At 40.5% G+C, this 19,859-nt stretch overlaps 1 protein-coding gene across 9 annotated transcripts in view; it reads left to right on the forward strand.

Annotated features, from left to right (window-relative positions):
- Positions 1-19,859, forward strand: part of DGKI (diacylglycerol kinase iota) — a 217,073-nt gene that overhangs the window by 62,122 nt on the left and 135,092 nt on the right. For 4 of the 9 annotated variants that reach the window (XM_074582700.1, XM_074582758.1, XM_074582730.1 and 1 more), the window contains exon 2: positions 17,164-17,272. The exons of the other annotated variants lie outside the window; for them this stretch is intronic. In XM_074582700.1, the coding sequence (XP_074438801.1) occupies positions 17,164-17,272 (109 nt within the window). The remainder of the gene's footprint in view (positions 1-17,163; positions 17,273-19,859) is intronic. 9 annotated transcript variants of the gene reach the window in all.

Here is a 19,859-nt window from a genome sequence, read left to right on the forward strand (position 1 = left end):
TGAACACTGCATGGAAAAGTGGAATGCAGGAAAGGGGAAGTAAAGAATATTGTTAAAAAGGCTTAAATAGTGGCAAAGGAAACTACAGTTTTAAACCCAGTTACTTTAGTTGAGGGATAAAATACTGATCCAATCTATGCTGACAGTAATATTCCTATTGTCTTAAGTGAAACCTGGTTCAACTAAAGATTTTTAACATTATACATCCTCTTGTTTCCCCTTACAAATCACCAAAGTGTTTCCAGATCTGACTTATATTGCTGTTCTGATTTAAAATATGTCCTCTCTTTCTCTCTCCACTTGAATAGAAGCTGTTCGTTTATTTTGCATCTGAACTTTGCTCATTTCTGTCACAACCTTCAGAAAACTCTCGAATTGCAAATATTAAAACCTGTTTGGAATAATGAGAACTACATATATAAACGTCCCTTTCCAAAGTGTCAAAGAAGCAATGCAGATAATTAAACCTAAAATGTGACAAGATACCTGCATGAAATATCAAATATAAATAGTAAAATGGGATCAGAGAGGTGGCTTTGGATTCAGCAGTGGCTTTAATTTTGTTTCCACCTGATTCCTCCTCTTATACCACAACCTTGACAAAGTCACGTTTTGCCTCTCTGAACCTGGTTGGTGAAAGGAGGTAACATAATTTCACTTTGAGCTCCCTGAATGTAGGACTTCACATATGGAGCTGAACCAAAGATGGCAAGCGCATTTGCATTTACTTCAATGTCAGGCAGCTCTTAAATTATGAGAAGACAGGGGTGTGTAGGTGTCTGGGGTGGGGGGGAAATATTCCGTCTGGGGGGACTAGCACCAGACTTGCCACTTGATCTTCAGTGTGACAGAAGAAATTCCTAAACGTGGGGAGGAAATTCCTAAAAGCGGGGATGGCAGGGAAAGGCTCAGGGCACCGTCTTACTTCCGGGCAACCTACTACTACTGCAAGTTTCTAGTTAGTCTGGTTCCCTCTGTATAGACTCTGGCCTCATTTTCTTGAGAGTGTTTCTGTCACATGAAATTATGGGGAGAGATGAGGTTGGTGAGTTCTACAATTGGGGGCAATTAACTCAGTAGTAAGTCCATTTTTGGGTGGTTTTCGGAAGAAGGTAATGTTAGCGAGACAGATCATATGTATGATAGCGTAGAATAAAAATATCCTCCCTTCTCCCTTTTGATATTTCCTAGGAGTATTTATCAGAAAACTATTGTTAGTGCTCTCCTCTCTCATTTGAATTTCAAGCCAGTGAAAATGGACACACTTAAGTGACCATAACAAGGTCTTGTATAGATTAGAAGGTTAAGATACTGCACTAAATTTAGATTGCAGACATTCAGATGAGATATGATGGCAAATACCTTTTATTTCTGTTTTAAAAGAAAAACATCCTAATCCTCAGCATTTGAGGAAACTATTAGCTGCTCTGACCAAAGCTGATCCTGAGATCTATGGAAACAAATTATGTCTGAGGAAGAGATTTCTTCTGGTTCATATCTACGTAATGCTGGTGTACTCCTTGCTTTATAATGCATTTTGGTAGAAATGAAACTTTACAATGTATGGTGCTGTAAAGAGGTTTTTGTTACTGATGAGCTTAAAATGAAGTTACAAATAAATTGTTGCTTTAGTTAATAGTGTATTTTGGCATTATAAATTAGCTCATAAGCTATAACAAATAGTTTCTCTCAAGTTTCAGTTGCTCTTTGTTTTCTTGCTGCTGCTTCTGGAAAAGCTCCTGAAACACTTTATTAATGAGGTAATGCACTCTCATCTGCATGTACTACTTCTGTAACTCCGGCACAGGTTTCTGGTAACATGCTAGGCCAGGAGAACAAAGCTCAAATTTATCGTGTTCCCCCAGATGGAATTACAGTCTTCATCAGTTAATGCGGCATTTCTCAGCTTTGGAAAGTTGAGTCCTGACCTGTCAAGAAGATGAAGCTTACAGTATTGCTGCTACCTGCAATGTTGTTTTAAAAGCCTACCCAAAATGAGCACTCAAATAGGCTGCGTAGGTATTCATCCTCATCTCTCTTGCGTGCCTTGATTAGCAGTGCATTGTCAACAGTGCTGAAGTAATGTCATTGGCATTTGAATCATGACCCTTTTATAACCAAAATTACTGCATCAGTTTCTCTTCAAACTCAGGCAGGCGTTGCTGCGTTATGGATGGGCTGTGGTTTCAGTATTGCTCTTTGAAACCAGATGCCTTAAAAATGAAAGCAATCAGAATAATGAAATAGGTGGAGGTTCTGGAAAACCTATAAGAATCTGAGTTAGTATTCATTGCACGGTACGTTGTACGAGTTTTATTATTGTACAACTTACTGTTATGTTTTTCTTAGAGCTTTACTGAGCAGTAAGTTTACACTTGATTCTCATACCAGTGTGAATTGAATGGCTTCAGACCACCTACAGCTTCTTCTGTTGGTACTCCCTTAGCAGACTTTTTTTTTTTTTAGGTTACCTTAGGTCTGAGGGGCACAGATTTCACCTCAATCACAATAAGGCGTTACTAAGAGGAAGTAATTTCCACATTCTGATTTGCACTAGTAAGATTAAAGTATTTCAAAAATTCATTGAAGTTGAAGCACTGCAATTTTCCAGGTAAACAAAGTCTTTGTGTTCTGTGCTTTTTTTTGGTGTGGGTTATAATGTTTTATTAGCTCCTGCTGTATATAGAAGTTACCTGCTTCTGTGCTTCCCAACAGCAATAAGAATCAGAGAAGTTTTCTTGTTGTTTTAAATTTTCCCTGAAAGTCCTTACAGTTGTTTGTTGTTTTTTTTTTTTTTTTTTTTAACTCAGTCCTTGCTTAGTATTACTTTTAAAGAACTGATTCGGTATGTTAGTGTTCATCAGTTAAGAACCACTTATTTGTGGATAATGCCTCAAGTGGTACAAAGTGGCATTGCTTCACTGAAGTCCAGAGGTACACGGTACTTGCCGATTGAAGCAGTGGTCTCTTGTTACCAGCAAGGCTGCTTCTGGTCCCCAAGTGTTAGGGAGGAGTGGGCATCCTGATTCATTTCAGGGAACAGAGAAAGTACTGAAGAAAATCGAGGGTGAAAGGATGAGGATGGCAAGACTATTTCACTACTTTTATTTCTGTTTTGCTTCCCATGTAAGAGGTTGTTTGGTTTTTTGTTTATGTTTTTTTTTTTTTTTTTTATCTCTTGCTGCCCAGCACTTTACCTGTGTGAGAGCTTCAGCGTGGTATTTGCTTTACAGAAGTTACCGGCCTGTAATTGCCAGGCTCCTACTGGGTAATTGCAATTGCCTCCCCGGTGGATTTTTCTCTGTAGGAACTTTTCTGAACCTTTCAGTATCACTTCATGGCTGTTAGGAAGCAGCATCGCCTGTGGAGTTGTCATGACAACCCGCTGTGAGGGCAGCCAGCAAGGATGGGTCTTGTGGTTGTATTGACTGTGCCAATTAGGTACTTTTTGCAAAATTTGGAAGCAGTGGATTCCCCTCTCTTCCCTGTTGCTGATGTGGATGTGTCCGTATGTGAACTCTTTGCCAGCTTCTGGCAAAGAGGTGTTTGTTAACAGCACCGCACTTCTGCTGTTAATGGTTCTGCTCTGCAGTTCCCCAGTCCGTACCAGCAGTCCAGTTCCTCTGTGGGCACCTCCCCTATCTGCAGCAGTAGCTGATTATGTTCACCTTGAGGGCAGCAAAAATCAATTCTAAAAAGTACATTTTAATCCTAGGTAGAGCAGAAATTAGCATGTTTCTCTTAAAATTTCATGATTTATCTATCTTTTGCTATGTGGCATTTGTTCATGTTCTCTCCTCTTCACTGTGTTCACTCTGTCCTTCTGCTCTGGTAAAGGCAGCTACAAGAATGAAGCTGGGATGGCTTGGTGTGGTAGCGCACTGTGGGGGTGCGCGTGTAGCCTCCTCGCTCACATCCTCCTCCTCCTTGGTGACTCACACTGTGGTTCAGGTCCCCAGGCAAGCAGGTTGGTTTGATCGAGCTGTGCTGTTACCTCTGCTGAGGAATATCACTAGAAGGAGGGCAATGATACTACTTCAGTTAGCACTATATTAAAAATATTTCTTTTCCTGCCTTTCACCCATTTTCACTGTCCATTGGTATTTTGTGAAGGCTGCGTTTATTCAAGGGATATCTAGGATGGAGTTTGGGGGAGACTTCTTTCTCTTTTTAGAGTACATGAATACCAAAATCAGCATGACACCTAGTGATCCAGTGCAGTTTTGAGTGCTGGGAAAGTGACATAAGAAGCAACTGTAAGTAATCTAGTCGTCCTGTGCTTGGATGTTCTTCACATCCATGCTACGATTTCATTGGATCAGACGTTCTAAAGTGGTTTGGATTTCCATGCTAAGAAAAGGTCAGGTTTTATCTCTCCTGAGTTAAACATATGCAGTGAGCTCGCAGATGGTGGCCTGGCCTGGCATCTTCTGTATCTGTCAGCAGCAAAAAGTTCTCGGAGTATTTTTGCTCCTGTTGGTTATAGCAATGGTCATTTTGTTGTCAAGCTGTGATTTCATCTCTCAGATGGTTGCTATCTAAAGAAATGGTTTCTCTCTGTGTGTGTCTTTTTGAATAGGTGATGTAACACTAAAATAAGTGCAGGGAAAATACAGTAAATTTATTTCTGTACCTTACTGTGCTTTTGATGTGGCTGATGTAATGAAACAAGTTTTCAAGAAAAGTGCTACTTAGTTTTAATTCAGAGGAGTTGGATTTTTTTTTCCTCCCTTTTAATAATGCTGTATCTGGAGAGAGTGACTGTTCAAGGCATGATGAGCAGTCCACTTTCGCTCACTGATTTTAATACAGCAATTGTTAGTTCTATCTGAAAACAGCATGATTTAATGACTATTTAGTTGTGTGTCACTGTAAAATGAGGCAGCATTCCCACACAGGTCAAATCTGAGGGGACATGTATTTTTATTGTGTGCAGGAGGAAAAAGACGCTTGATTCCCTTGTTGAAAGCCCCAAGAAAAGACGAGGTCAAAGCTGGATTGAATTTGGCAATTGACCTACTTTCTCCCCACTACAAGTGTTACTTCTGGGCAGAGGGTGAGGTGCTCCAGGGTAAAAGTGGGCAGGAGGTTTGTACAGTTGATACCTCTGGTAATTTTGTGGTAAAGGATTTTAATCTCCCATGCTGACAGTTATCTTCACATCTTAATGCTCACTGATAGAAAGAAGCCTCAGAAGCTGGTCTTATTCTTTAATAATAAAAACAGTGCATAAACAGATAATATTTTCCTTCGATCCCACGGTAGTCCTGTTCAGTGATTTCATCTCAAATAAGTATTTCTTTCCAAGTGACTCCAGCAAATAAATGATACACCAACACAAGAGCCAAGACCATGGCTTTACAAGTCCCTTTTGTACTCTCAAAATCTCTTTCAGATTAAAATAATGCCCAAGCAGTGTGACGTGTCCTGTCATGAGGTTAATGTCCAGACCTCTTCCAGCTTGAGGTGGGCTGAAGTCAGAAGGCTGCTGGCAGGTCACGGTGTCTGAGGATTTATCTGACCCTGAAGGAGCACCCACAACTTACCGTGTCTCTTCCTGGAGCTATGTAGGCACTACAGAAGCAGCACCCAGTATTACTGTAGCCAAAACCAAATTAGAGGGGAAAAAACAAATCTTCCCCTCCCTTGCCGTTTGCTTGCTATGTGCGTTTGACAGTGCTTTGTAGTGTGGTTGTTTTTAGCCTGTTTATATACAACTGGTGAGTCAACAGGGAGGAAGAAAAACCCCATATGTATATTTTAACAGAACTTAGATTAAAAACAGAAAAATTGTTTAAAGGACAAATCATGAGAAAAATGAGCATTTTTGAAATTAGTTCCGAAAGAAAAATAAAAAAAAGACTCCAGTTACAGTATCTCTTTAATTAGATCCAGCAGAACTGTTGATGAGTGCTGAAGATCTCCACTTTCTTCTCGACCATGAAGATAATTGCACTAGCTGATGTACTGCCTGCACTTTTCTGCCTCGGTGTCCCTCTGAAAGCTTTCCTATTCCAAGACTCAGACCTAGGCATGACCCTGTGATAGCTGCCCCTTGGTGTCGGGAGGGAGTGCAATATTCTCCCTCCTGACTGTGAGTGCCTTAGACCCTCCCTGCAGCACCATTTCAGTGGCCACTGTGTACTGAAGGCAGCGGGCCCTCAACGTGATTCTAATGAGATTTGTAACATTACATGATACAAATGGTGTTGTCTTAATCTGATGTGAGACATTCCTCCAGGCAGAAATGTTAAGGTTCAGTACAGAGACAGATTTTTCTGAATGGTTACGTGTAACTCCAAAGTTGATTATCGAGAATAAGCTTCAAACGTAAGTATTTTTGGTAGACAACTCATGTTTTATTCAGGGCTAAATGAGTATGGATTCATGTTTTATAAACACACTGGGTATTCTGAGGTTAACACCTCTGACTCAATCCCTGCTCTGTTTCTCCTTCGGTTCTGGAAGTTTATTTTAAGCTGTTTCTTAAGTTTTCTGCTTTCTGTGGATTGAAGGAAGAGGGAATATTGTCACATCAGGTGTACTTTTTTCCTTGGTTCTGAATTGTCAGACAGTTGGTGACAGGGAAAGGGGAAGGTGGTGACTTATTTTGATTTATATTTTCTACTCAGATCCCTCATTCCTTGTTTAGTTTTTTGGCTGGTGTAAAGAATTGAAGATCTGTCCTTAAGCCTCCAGTCTTTGATCCTGAAACGTGTTAAAAGTAATCAAAACCTCTTCATTGAATTTGAGCTTTGGATGGGGTTCTGCAGGAACAGGTTGCTACGCCGGCTTTCTGGGGATTCGCCACTTGCTTTCTGTTTTCTTCATCTGCTATTCACTTACTGCAGTACATCCTCTTTTTCCACCCTCTGCTGTACCCCTTCAGGAGAGGAATTGGAAGCAGTGGACACGTTGCCTGCTCCCTTGGGACTTAGTCTGGTGCATGCAAACCATGCCAGAAGAAATAAAAGAAATTCAGCAATGCCCTGGAGGGGACAAAGGTGCAGATGGTTGGAGCACAGTAGTGCTTGTCCAGCCTACCAGCCACCAGCCCTGGAGGAATCAGGAGCCTGTTGTTCCAGGCACTGAGAACAAGATTTTCGAAGCACAGCAGTATACACCACTGAACTCTATAGTCCTTGTAGTGAGGAATGAGAAGAAAAAGGCACTTGTTGAATTTTTTTGTCTGCATTTGTATCTCATACAGCCCTGAAGAAAGAAGGTGGGGGACAAATGCTTTGTCTTATCTCAGTTGCTGGGCTTCCTTCCTTAGAGAGAAAATATAATTTATTTGGTTATTGAATGGTAGTTTTACTTTTTATCTGCCTTTCTCAAGTGTCACTCTAATGAAAAGTAAATGTAGGCTTTTTTTCTTTCCCCCTCCTCCACCCCCCAAAAAGTATGCAGGCAAAGCCTGAACTCCCTTCCCTGCTCTGTTATCTAGACTCTTATCTTTCTGTAAAGTGAAAAGTCTAACTTGCTTTTCAGAAGAGAGATGGTATTTCTCTGTCCCATGTGCTTTCAAAAGCTTTTGTTAGAAAAAACAGAATTTTGTTATTTTGGATTGTTTTAAAGCTTGCTTATGTTCTGGGTCATTCCTTGAGTCCTAGTTATTTGTGCACCTGGGAGGAAGAGAATTTGATTCTTGTAACAATACTCGGTAACAAAATTCTGTTACAAAATATAATATTCCAAGAACTCTTGAAGTATTTTTCATTTGACTAGTGAGTATGGATCTTCATTACCTTTTTCAAATTTTGTTTGCATGCTCAGAAATTGAAGACACTTACTTTTAACCCCTGTGAGACCCTTGTTTGCTAAATGGAAGCTTATAATGGGGAAAAAATGCAGAGATGCATGGTGAGAATTTCTGACTCTTTCCATTTTCAAGGAAGAGAGACTACACAAACAAAGAAAAGGACACTTAACAATTCAGGGACATGGAAATAGCTTCCAAAAAATCCACATTTGAAACAACTCTCTGAAGCTTACAGATCAAAACTGCAAGGCACGCATTTGATTTGTAGCAAAGAAGAAAATCAGAATACTTCATTATATAGTTTGTGTGAGGCCATATAGTTCTTGAGTCATAATGACATTTCAGCTTGTGTAAATAGCTTATGCCAATGGACGATCCTGGTCTGACAGAGAAATTACCTTAAATTAGGTTATTTTTGAAAGCAATGTGCTAGCATCTGAGAGACAAGAAAACATTTCCAAGACTAATGTTAAAAAGTAAAAATAACTCTTCTTTGTTGTTCTAGACTGCTGAGGATTTAGTCCTCCTTCCCTGTCTTGTAGTGTTTTGTTTTCTTTATCTTCCAGATCAAATGAAGATTATTTGATACCACCAAGAAGTACCCTGAAAAAAGACCCTAATCTTCTTGTTTTCTTCTGGTTGGCAGAATGATAAAGCAGAATATCTGCACCCCTTTTGAAAATCAGTATATATATTTTTTGCATATGATAAAAAAAAAATAAATATCATGATCATACTGTAGTCATGCCCATCCAATTTACTGTCATTTTTTGTTTACACTTGAACTACAGAATGCAGGCCCTGCATCTCCTATGATTTTGTCTGGATCAAATGTATTGTCATGAAAATATTTCCCATTCAGACTTCCCTTGCTCTCCAAAATAGTAAAAACCTATCAATGTTCTGCAAAGCTGATGTCCAGTCTGTGATGCAGCTGGAAATCATTTATGCTCAGAGTTCCCTAGAGCATTTCTCATTGTTTACTTGGAAAGATAGTGATTAAATTTTATCATCCCAGTTACTCGATTGATTCCAGAATCTTTGAAATGTGAGATTCCAACTCCGTGTGCACATCTCCATCCTACATAACCTCACTCAAAGTGTTTTAACCCAAGGGTTTAAAGATTTCTAGATCAAGGTTTTCAGGTGCCTTCTATTCTGCAGAAGGTTCATATAAAAAATCATCAATTGTGCATTCGTCTTCAACTCTTTGGATGAAATGTGAAAATCCTAATAATAGGAGTTTAAGGAAAATTGTGTAGGGGGTTGCATATTAAATGGAAATTACAGAAAAATATATTAATGATAAGAGTAGAGATCTGGCATAGCTTCTCAATAGAAATAAAAGGGGGAAAAACTGGGCTAGATTGAGATGGGTCTTTAACTTTATGATTTCAAACATATTTTAAGTTTGCCTGAAATAGAGAAGACTAGATTTCATAATCTAGATGGTCTTTTCCAGACCTGGCATTCTTAGTTTCAAAAGCTAAAGGCTAAAAAAACCCCAACCAACCAAACAAAAAATTGGTTTTGACTGTAGCCAAAATAAAGCAAAATAATTCAGTCCAAGAAAGCATTTTGACTTTTTTCCTGCTTTCCTAAGCTCCTTTGTTAGTCTCTTTCTTTGTGAATTACAGGGATAAAGGATACTCTTCATCTTTATTGCATCACCAGCTGTATCACTTCTTTCCTTTCCTTTTCACAAATTAATGCTGACATTTCTGTTACCGCAAGGAGTCCTCCAAGGTCTGTCACTTCTTGTGGTAAGAGTAATCGCCACATTTGCCCATATCTTTTCAGAAATAGCATATTTAAACAAAAGATTGGGAGAGACTCTGTTGGTCCTAAAACTTAGTTGACTTCTACCGTAAGTACCCTTGATGTCTTATCCTATTTGGAAAGAAATCTAGAGAATGAATTAAGAATAAAGGCAAAAAAACCTTAAGTGAACAGAAATGGGCAATATCCAGTGATATGTACAAGTCCGAGCTCTGAAAGGAGCTCAGAGAGCATTCCACATAACTTTGACTTTTTCTTATAATTATCTGATTAATTTTCCAGCTCTTGGATCTAAGGCATTTTCAGTTTCCATATTGCAGCTGAGGATTGTTAGAGAGTTTTCAGGGGAATTTGCTGGACCTGGGGCCTGGCCAATGAAGGCATGCAGGAACAAAAAGATGATTTTGATGTAATATAGACTCCAAAGTGATTTTTAGATCTAGCCCAAAACATTGGTCCCCTTGATAGGAATTGATGTAAAGGTGTGTGCTTTCTTTGACTTCTGAGAAGATGAACTGTTGATGTAAGATAAGACTTAAGGGATTGAGTAATTTAGCACAGCTCTAGTTCTAATTGAACCCATAATTTACTTTCCAGAAGGTAAAATCTGTTGCTTAATATATTCCCATTGGTGAAGCTAGAGATCTTTGACTGGCATTTGAACTACTCTGACTTGTGCTGTTTTGACACTAACCCAAGCTCCAAGTATGACTGCGGGGCAGTGATGATTTGCATGTCTGCATTTAAGAAACTGCAAACGGATATTCATGACACAACTTGTGAATGCCTCTTTTAACGCACAACCTGTTCCATGAATTTATTTTGTCCTTTTGGGGTAGGAAAAGTAACTTGCCACTCTTGTACGCAGAGTTTGAGGGGTAAGAATACCAAAGGACTTCCTTTTAAGGAATATCCCTTCATGTGCAGAACGTGGGAATGGCTGTGAACTGCAGTGTTGACTCAGAAAAGACAACATCATGTGGTAGAGGCTCTTCCTCTATCCTCATCAAACTTTCTGCAGGTCTTTTGCTTTGCCTCTTATTTCCTTTCATAAGATTCCTGTGTATTTCTTGTGTCTACTGGATTTGTTACTTCACTCAAGGAGATGGTCACAGAAAGGCTGGGTGGGTCTGTTTGGCCTTGCATCTGATCAATACAAGCTGAATGTTGTATTTGATGCGATAGATCCAAATGCTCCTACCAGAACTTGGTTGGGGAGTTGATGTACTGCAGTTACTTCTCAGTGCTGGGATTGCTGTTTGAAGTACATGGTAAGATTGTTACTGGAAATTTGCTTCATTGTCTTCAGGTTGGTCTCTAGTGGACATGAGCTGCGTATTAGGTAGAGGAGGGCTAGGCTTGAGGCTGAAAGCAAAGCTGGTCAGAGCTGCATAAAGCTGCAGTGTTTCATGGAGATGTACCAGTTTCCATGCAGCTTTTATCAAACTGGTCTGTGTGGTGAGGGGTTGAGAGAGAGGGGGAAAAGATCTGTTGGGGTCTTGGAGATGTTGGTGTTTGGTGTCTGGGTAGCTACCCAAATATTTGCTTTTCATACCCTAGTTCCCTGGGCAGCAGGCAATGACAGATGCATAAGCAAGTATTTCATGAGGGGTTTGGAAAAGTGTATTTCTTTTAGTCACAATTGAGTTTATTGCATCAGTGTTCACTGTCAAGGGTGCCTAAGAGTGTTCTAGGCTGAGCTGCTATTTGTGTGGATTAACCTGAGGAAAATGGGAAGGTTAATGTAAGAGGCTAAAGACCACATTGACAAAAGGGCCAATAACTAATCACTAAGCTTCGATTTTGCTAAATATTCTGATGGAATTCAAATAAGAAATCGCCGAGAGGGCTTTATAATAGCTCCCTTAGACCAGCTTCAGTCCTAAAGGAGTGGGGTGGTCCCACAGGGTCTCACAGAGTGCTGATGGGGTAACCCAGCAGCAAGTTTTAATTGGAGAAACTGGTAGAGCTGGTGGTAAAATGCAGGATTAATAAATGCACAGATGAATGTGGTGTGCTGAAGGAGAGCCAGCACAACTTTTTCCTAAGGAACACAGGACTTGAGTCACATAAATTGCTGATAGAGGCACAAGGCCCATGAACTGGGGTGGTCTGGCTGAGGGGAGTGCACGTGGGCTTCCAGAAAGCTTCCAGTGAGGTAGGAAAAAAGCTTTTGGTACAGAAATTAGGGCTAAAAGGGATGGTCCTTGTGTGGTTAAACAACAGTTTAAATGTAGTGAGCAATGGGGTGGTTAGCAATCAGCGGGTGGTTTTCAGAGTTCTACCTAGGAGTTTACCAATGGGGACCACCAGGCACCTGAGATGGGGCAAGTGCTGCTGCTCACAGGGAGCAAAGGGCGAGGGGGTAAAGCTTGCTGCTGCTCCGCACAATTAGTTGGGGTGGGCACAGGCTGACTGTGGAAAATTTGCAGAAGGATCTTATGATGCTGAATGACTCTGCAGCAAATTGCAATTGAAATGTGAAATTGATGAAGGCAAAATAATGCACATGGCGGCGGGGGGGGGGAAAGAAGCTTTGAAGTTTGGACTTTATATTACCATTTAGCTCTCTGGAAAGGGTTCTTTGGATAATTACAAGTACTCCTATGAAATGATTAATTCAGTGCTCATAGTGATAAAAAGGCAAGTAAAGGGAGGGGAAAAAGAGGACAATGCAGAAAGTATGATGACAGCACTGATAACCCTCTGGTGCATCCAGATCTTGAATTGTTGTTCTAGTTCTGGCAATCCTACTTCAGAAAAGAGATAATTGGACTTGAAAACACTAACGAAGACAGAACAGTTTCAGTATCAGCAAAAGCCTAAATGGTCTACGGTGCTTCCACTTGGGGGAGAGGGTGAATGGCGGGGTATGTGGATAGATTCATAAAATCACAGGAGGTGTAGAGAAGCAAGTGGTTACTCGCTGTTCCTCACAATATGATGCACAATTGAATTATCAGGCAGAATTTTTAAAACAGACAGAAGGAAGTACTTTACACTGCCCATAATTAAATTGTGGAGCTCATTACATAGGCTGCTGTGGAGACCAAGAGTATAAATAGGTTCAGGGAAGGATCAACACATTCCTAGAGTAAAGAGCCATTACAGGCTATTAAGTGCCAAGGTCTGGAAGCAGCCTCCAGCTCAGGAAGCCCTTAAACTACTGATTACTGGAAGCTGGGACTGGAGTATGTCAGGGGAAGGATCACCCAATTTGTGCCAGTGCTTCTCTAGACACCTGCTACTGGCTGTTGTCAGAAATGGGATACTGGACCAGACAGATTATTGGATTTGACAGACGTTGGCTCCTTTTATATCAAATGCAAAAAATATTTGGGAGTCTTGGTGTTGCAGTGAAATAGTCATTTCCCCATGGTCAGCTGGAAAGGAGAACACTACATGCTGGGAAGGCAAGCTGGGAACAGCAGGTTGCAGGAGTGCCGTGCAGTCAGCAGAGATGCGTGGGGAAAACATAAATAATGCCAGAGTTTAGCCAGTACATTTTGTTCATGACTTTCATAAACACCAAATTGCAGGAGTGGAAGCCACCTCCAAACAAACTCGGGCGCATATAAATTGGCCATACAGTGTGCAGGTACTCTCTGGCCTTGTACAGGGATTTTCAAATTGTGGTTGTGGTAAAGCACAGAGCTGGCCGGTCTAGGGTTTATCTACATTGAAAATTCAAAGAAAAGCAGAGCTATTGTAACTTAAACATTGGTATACAAATGACTGTCCTTTTCTCTGTAATTACCTAGATTAATTTTGAGAAAAGACTCCCAAAAATCTCTCTCCTGGCACATGTCCTAGCTATGGGATCTGTGGAAGCCGGTCTCTGCATTTTTATGATCTCTCAACCTCGCAGCTGGGAGACTACCCCAATAGTAACTTCTGCCCCTATGAAAAAGGAGGGTAATAATCCCAGCCTGGAAAGGCAGCAACTCCAACACATGTGACAACTAAAATGACACTCAAATCTGTTAACCATGTGCAGCACTAACTTACTCTCTCTTTTCCAAATAGATTTTTCTAACACTTAAATGAGCTGCATACTATTGACTAATTGTCTTTTGTGGTCTTTGAGGATTCAGGCATAACTATTCAGTCTAAACAACTCACTGGAGGATTTTTTTATATGCCTGAGGAAGAGGCTCAGTAAAGCCAAAGCCTGGGATATAAACTCAAATCCCTCCTAATCAAATATGTATCCTTTGATCTAATAAGTAGGTTGAGTCTCGCCTGACTCTTCAGCAAAATGAAAATGTAATGCTTTTTTAAAAAAAATAATCGTTATTATACTTGAATAGCTTGAATGTCTGATTGCTTTTGGTTTCCAGGACAGTGAACTGCTCTGTCAAAGGATTTCCTTAATGGTATCAACTACGGAATTAGTATCAGATATTTCTGTCTGGTGTATATTTAATGACATACACATATATGTGCACCCATGCTTGTTCACAATGGTGGTGTATTCGCTGAATTGATAGTAACATCTACTACAAATTACTGACATGAAAAAATAATTATCCAAACACAGCTCATTACTTATGATGTGACACTTCCTTGCTGTTGGTTGCTACATCAGCAAGCTGGCTGGTGTGCCCTTTTTAACAAAGTTGTGGACTTTGTAGTCTGAAGCATGGAATATATCATGAAAGCACAGATTCACTTTTTCTGGCTCTCTCTTATCAGGGGAACAGCGATTACTTTTGTTTCTATGGGAAAGGCTGACTGTTGAGCCTGTGTTTTCATTCATGCACTCAGCACAGGGGAGATGAAATTGCTGGGAAAGATAACTAAAAGCCAGTTGTGTCACCTTGCTATTGGAAAAGTGCCAGGTGGTGTAATCTGCTACTTAAAGTAATATGGGATATGGTCACCTGGATACTCAGCATCTGTTCTGTTATCAGATTTGTGCTACCTTCCCTTTCCCTCTGTTTTCCCCTCTCCTGTCTGCCATATACTGATTAGAAGGCCATGTGTTTGCTCTTTAGCCTGACCTCCTTTTTTTTTTTTTTTAATGGGAAAGGCCTCTGATGCATGCAGCGTGTTTTGACACTCTGTGTGTCTCTCTGTTCTGAGATAAAGTTCTGATAAGAAGCTGTGTAAAAGTAGGCATTTTTAACCTGCCCCTAGGCCTGAGGGTCACTTCTGGCTGGTCGGTGCAAATTTGCAATCCCTGAGATTGTTTTAAGGCTTTTATGTTAAAACAAACGTAAAAAAAAAAAAAAGGCATTCTTGTCATGCGTGTGCATGTGTTTTGTGTGCTTTCCAGACAAAGCCATAAATCCAGCTTGGCATGCAGAAGAAGGGCAGGCTGTTGGCACAAATCTGTGCCAAGTCTCCCCCAAAAGGCTCATCAGCCTCAGCTTGCTTTTAAAGGAACGCGAGCCAAGTCTCAGGTTCTGCTGCAGGAGGCTTGCACATCTCTAATTCTGACTTGAAACAGTATCCAAGGCTTGACGCTGAGATGTCTGTAGCCGTTCATTAGGCATATTTACATTTTAAGTCTCTGCTGAATTTGCCTTACAGCTGGAAGTCTTATCCTCAGACTGGTCAGATAAATTTGCTCCTAGGAATATTCATCGCAGACTTTGCTTTAGTAAATTTGCTTAGTGGATGCATACAACTTTACAGGCTGTATTGCTTGACAAGTAATAGGCTGTAAGCCGTGTTGGCTGAAAATGTTGGCGTTTTTCATCAAATAATAATTAACTGCTAGCACTTTATTATTCAGCCACCTTTGCTTAAGTAGTACTTTACACAAAGTGGGTGCTACCTTCCTTTGTTGCGAGGGAAGGACTAAGTAAGCTTGCTTTATCACTGTCAGTGATGCAGGGTGGAAAATGTGATACTGCCCCATTTCCACCAAAACAAATTACTGTGTTATAAACCACTGAATAGACACAATGTACTCTTCTGTTTAGGAAGCACTAACAACCGAATTGATGCCCAAAACAGCATGGAAGGGGGTGGCCAAGTATTGGACAGCTTTCTGGAAAAATATATTTTAAAAAATAATATTAATTTTGTGGCTTCTTGTGGCTTATTTCTTTAAGGCCTTAATCCAGTCATTGAGAAAACATGTAGTTTATGTTGTACTGACATGTATGGCATAAAATCTTTCTTGCTAAATTGTTCTTTCCTGATACATTGCCAGGTAGTGAAAGTCTTTTTCTGGGCTCCTTCCCTGTAATGGGTTTTCATCAAATGCAAAATATTTGGGAAGAAAACCCTTAATGTCAGTACCTTGCCCGTGTTGTTAAGCAGAAAGGGGGCATTGGATGATCAGAGGCTGATGTTAATGTTCTGAGTTGTTCATGCTACCCACAGGAAAGGGAATTTAAGAGATTCTGATTCATCCCACTCAATTTTTCTGGACGTACACTGTGAGCAGTGAGGCTTCCAAGCTCCTTTACTGTGGGATATATATTGCACTGTATGTTTTCAGGACAATGAAAAGATTTATTTAGCATATGGCTGACCTGGATTGTCATCACTGGCTCAATTGACCTTTATTGCCTTGGGACAGCGGTAAGATTAGGAGATGCTATAAATAGCTGTTGCACCGTGGGAGTGGTATCACAAAAATGCACTTTACACAAACAGACTGTCATTTCACTTTGTGGGGGATGAGTGTATTTGGCTTACAAAAGGAGATCTCTCCTTGAGATGTTTTTGTCCCCTTCTGAATCATTGCAGCTGAAGCTGTGAGCTTGTTTTGGCCATCACCATCAGGTGCTAAAATACACAAGGCAGTAATGTTATGAAGCTTTGTGAAACCTACTGTCCAGGTGCAGCTGAGCTCTGTATCAGCAGTGTACTCTGCATCCTTCCACCTGATGGCTCACCGTTCGAGGCTGATCTGGTAGGGCTGGATGCCGCTGGGGAAACAGGCAGTGGATACGCTCTCAGCGCTTGTGGAGCTCCAGGAGGTTTTCTGGTCACTGTCTCTGACTTCTGAAGGAGGGTATATCTATGCTCCAAGAGCTGTAAGAATGACTTTGCACCAGAAAGACAGAATTGAAATATATGTGAAAAGAAGCTGTAATACCTTGAGGGATGCTGATATGATCAAAAAAGGTAGTAGTGTAAAACTCTCCTTTGTAAGTGGTGTCCCCATGTCTTATTTTACATAGTCTGATGCCGAATGGATGACTTCTCCCAGCCTATAAACTAAGTAAAAGCAACAGGTGTTACGCTCTTTGTATAAACTCACACTTCGTTGCTCCAATAAAGGCTATTTGGAATCATGGATACATTGATTCAGTAGGTTTAGCTGGTATGTAAGGAATAGGGTAATGAATGAGGGCTCCACTGAAACTGGCAAACAGAACCATATGTAGTCCACTGGATTTGATATTTCAGCTTAGTGCCAGATGAGTAACCGATCTTCATTAAACAGTAATTTTCAGTGATCAGATTACTTTATTTTTTTCCTAAACTGGTTTAGCAGGAGATCGCATTCAAGCACCATTTCACCCAAGCTGAAATTAGATGCTGTACTACCTCTTCTAATTTCTGGAGAAGGGTGGGGTGGATAATTGTATTGAGTAATTATATTGGATATACACTCCATTTATTTGTGTTTGTTTTTTTTTTTTCTTTTCAATTTGCAGGAAAGCAATCTCCAGGTCAGGCCTCCAGCACTTGGCTCCTGTGCATTCCCTCAACATTGCAGTCTCCAATGGACCTGTGAAGGAACCAAGGGCGGCCTTAGAGTGGACTGTAGGTGTTTGGGTTTTTTTGGCAGCTAATTTGAGCAGTATCTCTGGTTAGTGCTCTCTCCATCCTTAAATCAACATAAGACATTGTGTTCCTATCAGAATTAGTGCTGGTCATTAGGAACATGCTTCTGTTATGAAATGAAGCACAGGGCAGAGACATGAAAACTTGTGGAGACTTGAGCATCACAGGACAGAGCTGTTCAGATTTTCCAGCTTGGGAACTGTCTGGCTACATTTGCTCACTGCCTTCTTGACAAGGTCTGCCATTCAAAGGGGATCTGATTTTAGCACAGCAGGGTTTTGTACCTTTGCTTGATAGACTAAAGTGTAAGGCTAAAGACACATGTTGAGTTGGCTGGGTCTGTAGAGTAGGTAGTAGAAACCTTTGGTCATGGTGCTTTGTAGGTATGACTAGATTTCTTCTGAGCCCAAGCTGGCTTGTAGACACAGAGAACATATGTTTCCATCCCTCCCGTCTTTCTTCTCTTATGTTTCTGGGCTAGTTCATAAGGGGACAATATGGAATAAAATAGAATATTTCAGTTGGAAGGGACCTACAAAAATCATCTAGCCCAACTGCCTGACCACTTCAGGGCTGACAAAAAGTTAAAGCATGTTTTTAAGGGTATTGTCCAAATGCCTCTTAAACACTGACAGGCTTGGGGCATTGACCTCTAGGAAGCCTGTTCCAGTGTTTGACTAACCTCTCGGTAAAGAAATGTTTCCTAATGTCAAGTCTGAATCTCCCCTGACACAGCTTTGAACCTTTCCCATGCACCTTACATGTGGTTATGCACTGGTACGTACTAAGAAGTCGAGCCTTAAGCCAGCAGGTCACACAAACGTCCCATTTAAAGCAAAGCATGCAATAAATCTTACACTTGGCTATAGGTGAAGAACTCAGTACATTGCAGTATCAAGGCACCAGCCACCCAAGTAGCTTTTAGGTAAAGATAACTTATGTTTTGATGAATATGGCTTACGTTTTATCTCCATTCTCTGTGCCATGACTGAATGGCTTTCCTAGATGGTGTGCTCAGCTTCAACCCTAGCTGTTGCATTTAAAGTTTAAGGGGGATGAAATTTTACAGGCTATGCTGCAGGAAGCTGGATTATATTCACTATGAACTTCTACAGTACTGTACTTTAACACAGAGTGTTAAAATGAGTTTGAAAATCTACATAGAATCCTTTTGGAAGAGCTTTGGAGAATACCTTGATCTTTTGCTCCAGGAAACCCAGGTCCTGATTCAGCAAGGTATTAAAACATGTGCCTGTTTAGAGTCATCAATGCTGTCTAGTAGAAATCTGAAGGATCAGTCACCTATGTGAGGGGTTAGGAACAAGGTAAAATAAACACCTTTCAAAATTATACTTAGATAACAACAGCAGCAACAAAACCCCCAAATAAAAAACCTAAGTCCCAAGGCCAACAACCACAACTTACCCTTCTGCAAAGTTGATTGTTTGCTACTCTTTTTACCAGGTGGTTCCTCATGTGATCCCAACACATAAATGCTGCAAGACTTGGTATAAGTTGTTGAATTTTGATGAAATATTGTGGGTTGTAATTGTGTGCATGGGGTGTCTTTGCACTTCCTGGCTTATGGTTTAGATTTTTGATCAGTTCAATTTCTCAACTGTTCCAGCCTCTCAGATCGGTGTTGCTGCTTTACATCACACTTGGATTGGAGAAGGGAGGCAACCCCGTGGCATGTGGGGAAAAGGGAATGATAGTGAGTGGCAGACATCTGTGGCTGGAAGGAGCCTGAACCGACCAGCTGTAGTAACTGGTGAATGTGGGGGACAAAGGCATTTCTCAAATCTGAGGCACAGTATAAGTAAAAAAGATAATAAGGACGTGATGTGGAGATGCGAAGAAGCTGAAATGGACCAAAGTTTATTATGGGTAGTGAATATCAATTAAAAAAAAAAGTTAAGCTTTAAGTGCTAATATTTAATACCAGAAGTGTATTTGGTAGAGTGAAAAGATATTTGGATTAAGATGTATTGGAGCCAAACAGAAAGTCTTTGTATTTAAACACTGGAAGGCAGCGTTAGTCAGTGTGTGTTGCATCCCCATATATATCATCCTGTTCTTCAGTATTTCTGAGGATGATTCTCAAAGGACTCATGATGGGAGATCTTTCCAAAGTCTAAGTGACATGAACATAAGTTGTCACTTGACTTTACAGTAGAAAATGTTTCCTCCTTGTTATCTTCACAGTAATAACCGGAAAGAATTCCCTGGCTATAGTCTCCATTTTTGGTAAGTCCTTGAAGGTGATTTGCCATTATCAGATGATCTTGTGAACAGGACACTGATTCAGGGAGTGGGATTTCCATTCCCTGCTCTGCCACTTACCTTGTGAGTGGGCTCAGATGAATTGTTTTGCCACTCAATATGTTAACGTCTCTAGCTGTAAAATGGAGCTGATGATTCTGATGTCTCTTAAGACCCTTACATAAGAAACAGTATTGCTTTATTTTTGTTTTTGTTATTGCCTGTCATCCCTGAGGTTTCTTTTCTCTCACATACTTACAAATGCCCAGTTTCATCACATTTGCTACACTTAATTCAAGCTAAC

This window comes from Larus michahellis, chromosome 1 (assembly GCF_964199755.1).
Source record: "Larus michahellis chromosome 1, bLarMic1.1, whole genome shotgun sequence".
NCBI classification, from domain to species: Eukaryota; Metazoa; Chordata; class Aves; order Charadriiformes; family Laridae; genus Larus; species Larus michahellis.